The sequence below is a fragment of the Austrofundulus limnaeus genome, unplaced genomic scaffold (genome assembly GCF_001266775.1).
Source record: "Austrofundulus limnaeus strain Quisiro unplaced genomic scaffold, Austrofundulus_limnaeus-1.0 Scaffold730, whole genome shotgun sequence".
Taxonomy (NCBI): Eukaryota; Metazoa; Chordata; class Actinopteri; order Cyprinodontiformes; family Rivulidae; genus Austrofundulus; species Austrofundulus limnaeus.
The window spans coordinates 54,963-62,590 of record NW_013953132.1 but is presented as its reverse complement, the minus strand read 5'-3'; the positions used below and the strand labels follow the sequence as shown (position 1 = coordinate 62,590).

General features: G+C 40.5%; 1 protein-coding gene across 1 annotated transcript in view; it reads right to left on the bottom strand.

The window, feature by feature from the left end:
* Positions 1 to 6,611, bottom strand: part of LOC106532204 (cytochrome P450 2F2) — a gene marked incomplete at its 5' end in the record, with an annotated part of 16,826 nt that extends 10,215 nt beyond the window's left edge. Inside the window, 3 exon segments of the mRNA XM_014028225.1 lie at positions 760 to 920; positions 1,000 to 1,152; positions 6,449 to 6,611. Of these exon segments, the coding sequence (XP_013883679.1) occupies positions 760 to 920; positions 1,000 to 1,152; positions 6,449 to 6,611 (477 nt within the window).
* Positions 6,612 to 7,628: the final 1,017 nt, after the last annotated feature.

The window sequence follows — 7,628 nt, the reverse complement described above, 5'->3', positions numbered from 1 at the left end:
GCCTTTGCCGTAATGTGTTTTGGGCGAGATAGCCATGTGATGTGAGTATCAGTCACCTGTGAGCGATAGCCATGTGATGTGAGTATGAGTCACCTGTGAGCCATAGCCATGTGATGTGAGTATCAGTCACCTGTGAGCGATAGCCATGTGATGTGAGTATGAGTCACCTATGAACGATGGCCATGTGATGTGAGTATCAGTCACCTGTGAGCCATAGCCATGTGATGTGAGTATGAGTCACCTGTGAACGATGGCCATGTGATGTGAGTATCAGTCACCTGTGAGCCATAGCCAGGTGATGTGAGTAAGAGTCACCTGTGAACGATGGTCATGTGATGTATCAGTCACATGGAGGCAGGACATAAAAGCCTGAATTTTGCCTGAAACTCTCAGACTGAAGAAGACTCTTGGAAGAGAGACGAAACGTTTCATTAAAGAAGAACCCGTCCAGAGGACCTATACAAGTTTTTTTCCTCAAATTTCAGATCTTACTTAAACAAATGAAGACAGCTGAGATTAATGGGACAAGAAACAGGTGTGATTGGGCCTGGTTTATGGGAAGATTGGACACAGCTGAGTTTAATGGGACAGAAAGTAGGTTTTATTGGGGGCTACGTTTTGAGAAGATTGGAAGGAGCTGAGATTAATAGGACAGGAAACAGGTATGAGGGGGCATGGTTGATTGAAGACCAAAAACAATTGAGCCTAATGTAATAAACAGGTGTGATTGAGCCTGTTGACAGACCTACTTAGACTCACCATGGCCCATGGTCCATTGGCTATTTTAGTCATCTCTGTAAACCATCGAACAACCTTTTTGATGGTTTCATCTTCGTACTCATAACGGGTCCCAAACAGAACCTTACAGATGATGTTGGAGGCTGCATTATGGAACATCACCTGAGGACTCATAATTTTACCTGTACACAGATTTAAAAACAGAACATCACACCAACAGCATAACCAAAAGCTTCAAATATTTTCAGATGTATTAAGCACCAATGCTCTTTTCCAGTGTTTTAACGGTGAACTGAATCTCTTGATGAATTCTCTCCTCCATGGATTTCTTCCCCAGACCAAAATTTCTCAGAGTCATCACTGCAAAACGACGATGTTCCTTCCAAACAGGCCCATAATCGACAAAAGTTACTCCTACAACAAGCACAGTCACAAAACAAAGAGCGTTTACCTGCTGCAGCTAATTAACTTAATTGTAAGGGTTTTTTTGCAAGTGTTTCTTAATAAGTCTTCATAAATTTACAGTCTTTTCTTGCTTCTGGTACAACTTTGTCGAGATGTATTCCCAACCAGCACACGTATGGGGGCCCAATATTGCATAAATAAGGGTAAGTAACAGGGGTTCTATCCAAATTAGTTTGCAGGTTCCATGGTAGCCCTACATGTCTTTGCCCACCTTGACTTTAATGGGTCCTGACTGGGTTTTTGTATCATTATTCTTCGACAGCTACAAGCTGTGGTGGACATGAAGCTAAGGGACGAGCAAGCTGGCTTCAGGTGTGGCCGATCATGCGTACAGCAGATCTTTGTCCTGCAGATCATCATTGAGCAGAGCCTGGAAAACTAATAACGGCTATCAGTCAGCTTTGTAGACTTCACCAAAGCTTTCGACAGTGTCCATAGGGAGACACTTTGGAAAATTTTAAGGTCGTATGGAATTCCTGAACAGTTGGTCCAAGTTTTCCAAAACCTGTACCTCAACTCGAGCTGCTATGTACAAACAGAGGAAGGAATAACAGAGTTCTTCGCCATTGAGACCGGTGTGCACCAGTGGTGTATAGTTTACCCCATCCTATTCCTCCTAGTCATTGACTATATTCTGTGCAGGACCATGGATTGAGCAGATTTCTGAATAACGTGGACCGAATCGGTCCAACTTACGGATATCGACTTTGCAGATGACGTTGCATTTCTTGGGACAACAAACAAGAGCATCATTGACATGACCCAGAGCCTTGATGGAGGATCAAACAAGGTCYGACTCCGGATTAACATCAAGAAGACCAAGATCATGAAAACTAGGTACGCCATGGCTGGCACCCCTGCCACTATGGTACCACACCAGATTGAAGGAGTGCAAAGGTTCACATACCTGGGCAGCATTGTAACCAACAATGGTGATGCAGAACACGATGAGGCATGCTGGATTGTGAAGGCGGGAGCTGTTTTTCAGCAGCTCCGACAAATTTGGGTGTCTAAGACCATCAGCACAGCGACAAAGATCCACATTTTTAACTTGATTGTCATCCTAACAGTCATATACGCACGTGAAACATGAAAGACTTCTTCAAAGATTGAAAGAAGAATGAACGTTGCCCAGCAGCGGTGGTTATGACAGATCCTGCAAGTCTCATCCTGGGACCACATCACTAACAACGAGATCCATCGCAGATAAGCCACCTGTCCACTGAACAACATTGTGACAGAGCACCGACTAAGATTTGCTGGACATGTCCTCTGTCAGAAAACAACATGCCTACCGAAAACCACCATCCAGTAGATATCAAAATGGGGGGAAGCGGAAACGAGGGCATCCCCGACAGAATTGGCGCTGTAAATTCCACGAAGACCTCAAGGCCCTATATTAGCCAAGACGAGGGTGGTTGCAATTGATCGACCCCAATGGAGATGTCTTGCCGCCCAATGTGCCAGATTTTCAGTGGGAGCCAGATGGTTTACTTGCATCAGGCCCTTCTATGACCATTCTGTGTATAGAGTCTCAGCTGAGTTAGAATCTGGGGAACAAGTGGATATGTCCACAGCTTCCATGGTGGCTGTATCAATCACCTTTATTTAACCAGGTAGAGCCCGTTGAGATCGAGATCTCTTTTACAAGGATGACCTGGTCAAGTTGTCATCAGCACATGTCACACAGTAATTGACAAAGCATTTGCATTGATCAAAACGAAATAAGGAAAGAGAAAAAAGAAAAGAAAACTACAATCACGATAAATAGATGTTGACAGTTCAGAAACATCTGGATAAGACAGAATTCTATTGGTATTTACAATATTTGGTAGACCTGAAAAGAAATTTAGGTGAGAAAAAAATAAGTCAAGGAATAAAAACAGACTGACATCGTTTGAGGAGATATAATTAAAAAACCGACAGTGACATGTATAATGGATAGGTAATGTTTAGAAACATCTGCAACGGTCAAGTTTCTTGATGACATTATCTATTACGGTTGACATGAAGGATCTAGGAGGGATGAATGTTGACAGTTTCAGATCTGTCTGTAAGTTGTTCCAGGTTGAGGGGGCTGCGAAGCTGAATGCTCTTTTTCCTAGTTCAGTTCTGACTGGAGGCACTGATAGGAGGACTAGGTTGTTAGAGCGCAGGGAGTAATGACTGTGTGTTGTTTGTATTAAGGAGGTAAGGTATAACGGGACTAAGTTTATTAGGGTCTTGTAGATGATGGATATCCAGTGGGTATATCTGTGGGTGTTGAGATATGTCCAGCCAGATTTGACGTAAAGGTCACAGTGATGAGTCTGATAAGTGGAGTCAGTAATGAACCAAAGAGCACTATGGTAAATGGAGTCTAAGCACTGGAGGTATTTTGATGCAGCACTCGTGTAGAGCACGTCACCATAATCTAATATTGGCATGAATGTAGCAGCTACTATTATTCTCCTTGCTTTGCATGTGAAGCAGGATTTGTTTCTAAAGAAGAAGCCTAGCTTCAGTTTGAGTTTAGAGGCCATTTTGAAGATGTGTGTTTTAAAAGACAGGTCACTATCAATGTAGAAACCTAGGTACAGTATTTGTAGGTGGAGACCATTTCTATTAGATTTCCCTGTTTGGTTTTGATTTGAGGTGGGTTCACTGATTGCTGTTTTCTGTTGGATAAGACCATGATCTTGCTTTTTTCAGTATTTAAGACCAGTTTAAGTTTTTACAGACGTGACTGAATGATATTTAAAGCGCCCTGAAGAGAGGTGAAAGCTTGGCTGAGGGAGGATGAACAGCAATAGAAGATGGTGTCATCTGCATAGTAATGATGGGAGGCGTTTGACAGATTGCTGCACAGGTTGTTGATGTAAAGAGAGAAAATAATTGGACCCAGTACAAAACCCTGTGGCACCCCTTTCACAACATCTAAGAAGGTAGAGGAGGATCTAGCTACATGAACAGACTGTATTCTGTCAGTTAGGTAGTTGGTGAACCAGGAAACTGCATGTTTTGATAGATCAGAGTGTTCCAGGATGTTTGTAGCCTGTGATCAATTGTTTCAAATGCTTTGGATAGATATATAAATAGTGCAACACAGTATTGTTTGCAGTCAAGGGCATGAATGAGATCATTTAGTACTTTTAGAACTGTGGTAACGGTGCTGTGTTGTTTTCTGAATCCTGACTGAAATTGTGATAAAATATTGTTTGATTGTGGGAAATCAGTTAACTGATCGCAGATGAGTCTTTCAAACAGTTTGGCAAGAATGCACAATTTAGAAATTGGTCTGTAGTTGTTAACATCAGTTTGTTCACCCTCTTTTAGCAGAGGGAAAACAAAAGCTGATTTCCAGATTTTTGGTATTGTATTTGTGTTGAGGCTGAGATTAAAAATATATGAAAGTGGTTCGGCAATGAAATTTGCAGCTAATTTTAGGAAAAATGGTTCTATGTTGTCAGGTCCTGCTGCTTTGTGGGTATCAATAATTTTTAAGAGCATTTAGAAACTCAGAGGGAGATACAGGGGGAAACTCAAAGCGATTTGAGACTGGTTTATCTATCACGTGTGGAGTTGGGGGTGGATTTGTATCAGTTTGGTCTGAAGATAACATTTCTTGATATGTTGTTTCAAACAGGGAGCCAGAGGATATGAAGTGTTCATTAAAACAGTTAAGAATTGATGATTAGTCTGACAGAATACCAGAGCTGGTCATAATGGAGCTGGGTAAATCAGTTGTTGTTGTTGTTGTTTGACCAGAGTTTGATTTTACTGTTTGCCAGAACTTTTTTGGATCATTTAGATTTATGGTGGACTCGTCCAGGTAGTAATTCGATTCAGCGTTTCTAATTTGGGTTGTGCATTTATCTCTGAGCTGCCGGAAAATGATCCAATCACATTCATTTTTTGATTTTTTGGCCTTAGCCCAGGCAGCGTCTCTTTCTTTTAGCAGGTTTCCTATCTCGGGGGAAAACCAAGGATTTTTACGTCCCTTTATTCTATATTTATGGTATGGAGCATGTGTGTTGATTATGTTTTGAAAACCCTCATGAAAGTAAGTCAGTGCTGGTTCTACATCATCAATCAATGAAATTCTACTCCAGTTAAAAGTAGCTAGGTCATGAAGAAAGGCCTGCTCACAGAAATGTTTTGGATCCCTTTCAAAGATTATGGTGGGTTTACTTTTTGGTCATTTTCCGTTTGTTATGGCTGCAATGATGCAGTGATCACTGAGGTCATTAGCGAACACACCTGTACCAGTAAACTTGTGAGGCATGTTTGTTAGAATAAGGTCCAGTAAGGTGGATTTTTCAGGGGTTTTTTTATTTGGACGTGTTGATGTTTGAATTAGTTGTGTTAGATTAAAAGATTCACAGATGTGTTTAAAATTGTTAGATGTACAGTAGATGTCAACCAGTCCAGGTTTAGATCACCAATTAGTAGAAGCTCATTAGTGTTTAGCCCCATCAGAAAATTTCTCAAGGACGTGAGGACCTCACTGGAGGCTGAAGGGGGTCTGTAACAACCCACCACAATGATTGACTGACCGTCAGGGAAGTCTAGTTTTAGCGCCAACAGCTCAAGCTGTTTGCTAATGAAAGATGCACCAAGCTCTTAGATCCAAGGTAGTTGTTGTTTTGGGAAGAAAAGTCATGAGGAACCAGTTTGTGAGCTTGATGGACTTCCATGAGATTGTGCCTGAATCCTGTGAGGTCAGTGGGAGGGAGGGCCTATCAGTTTGAATACATGTATTGTTTTCCAAATTGAGTCCTGCAGACATGATGGCCAGGGTGAGAGTCACAAAAGATAACATTATCATTAATACAAAAGAAATGGAGAGAGAGAGACGTCCAGCTGAAAACAAAATGGAGATTGAGAAACAAAATGGAGTTTGAGAGGTAAAATAGGATTAAAGAAACAGTTTTCTCTCCAGAGTCAAGATCCAAAGATCATTTGATCCCAAGTAAAGTGGTTTACCCACATAGAAACTTCAACTGCAACTAAAACATTCAAGGCAATAAACTTTCGCAAAATTTTAAATGAGCTACAGTAACATAAAACTTAAAACTACCTTTACATTTAATAAAATTGTACAATGTTTTGGTTTTCTTATTTTATATGTGCACTATGTTTCAGTGTGAATAATTATGTTTAAACAATGTCCAACCTTTGTCAAACTTGTGTTTGACTGCTTTTTCATCTAAAGTGATTTTTAGCACAATAAATGCTCCTAATGGGGTTTTGTAACATTCCCTACCTTTACGCTGAAATACATCACCAGTTAACATGTCTTGAGGTCGACCAGCGTAGTCTGTAGCTTTAACCAACATGGCCTCCTTCATGGCCTTCAACCCATTGATGACCACAGCTGGTCTGGTACCAAGGAACAGACTGTAGACATTTCCATAGGTCTGTCTGAGCTGCAAGAAAACCAAACAAAAAATACATCAATTTCTAAAGAAACGAATATATTCCAATCTGTTCTGAGGGAAATTAAACAGCAGAGTTAACTATGACCCCCGCACACGAAGCATTAGCGGGAGTCATTGTTTTCGTATTTTTTTTTTTCAGTGATTTTTGGTCAACTGTAGCGCAAAAACGGCTGCACCGATCAACATGAAATTTGGCAGGACTGTAGGTGAGTCTGACCTACATTGCGCCAGACAACGGTTTTACGACACACCCCATATTTGAGGAGGGGGCTCCTTTCAAAGAGGGGGTTTCTGGACATGCAAAAATGCTTATAACTCAAAAACTATTCAACATAGAAGCTTCAGATTTCTTTTGTTGTTTAGCTCTGATAAAGCTCTATCCATCGGGTCAACCAATGCCACACCCACAAAAAAAAAAGACCTCCACCGAAGCCACTACAATTTTGGGATGTATCTAGTAGCATGACATTTATTAGGAATAAAGACTTTTGAGTTCTGGTGCATTTGTGCGTGCGAGGGTCATTATGTTACCGCCACGCGGTAGCTAGCTATTTTCTGTTTTTATTGTGGTAGTTAATTTAAATAACGAGTTGATCATAAAATCACATTAAGTAAAAAAAATAGTCCAACTTATTCAGCAAATTGCATCACATTTGGGGTCAAAGGTCAAATGACTGCGGACTCTTTGTACCCAGATTTTCTGGGTGTGATACCAAAACAGCCAAAGTCCAACAAAACACCCACTAAAAGGCCTTCTGACAACACAAACAACTCATGACCAAAATACTTGTAAAAATGAGGGATGAGTTTATATTTCATTTAATTTAATTTTGATATTCTGCCTTTTGATAATTACTTTTTAATAATTTCTCTGCAAACAGATTCAAAATATTAAAACTGAGGGACAGTCCATTCTTTAAGGCAACATAAAATCAAAGAGTTATCAGTGCAAATAAAACCAAATGTTCAGATTCCACTGCCATAAAAAATTTTACAGTTTAAATT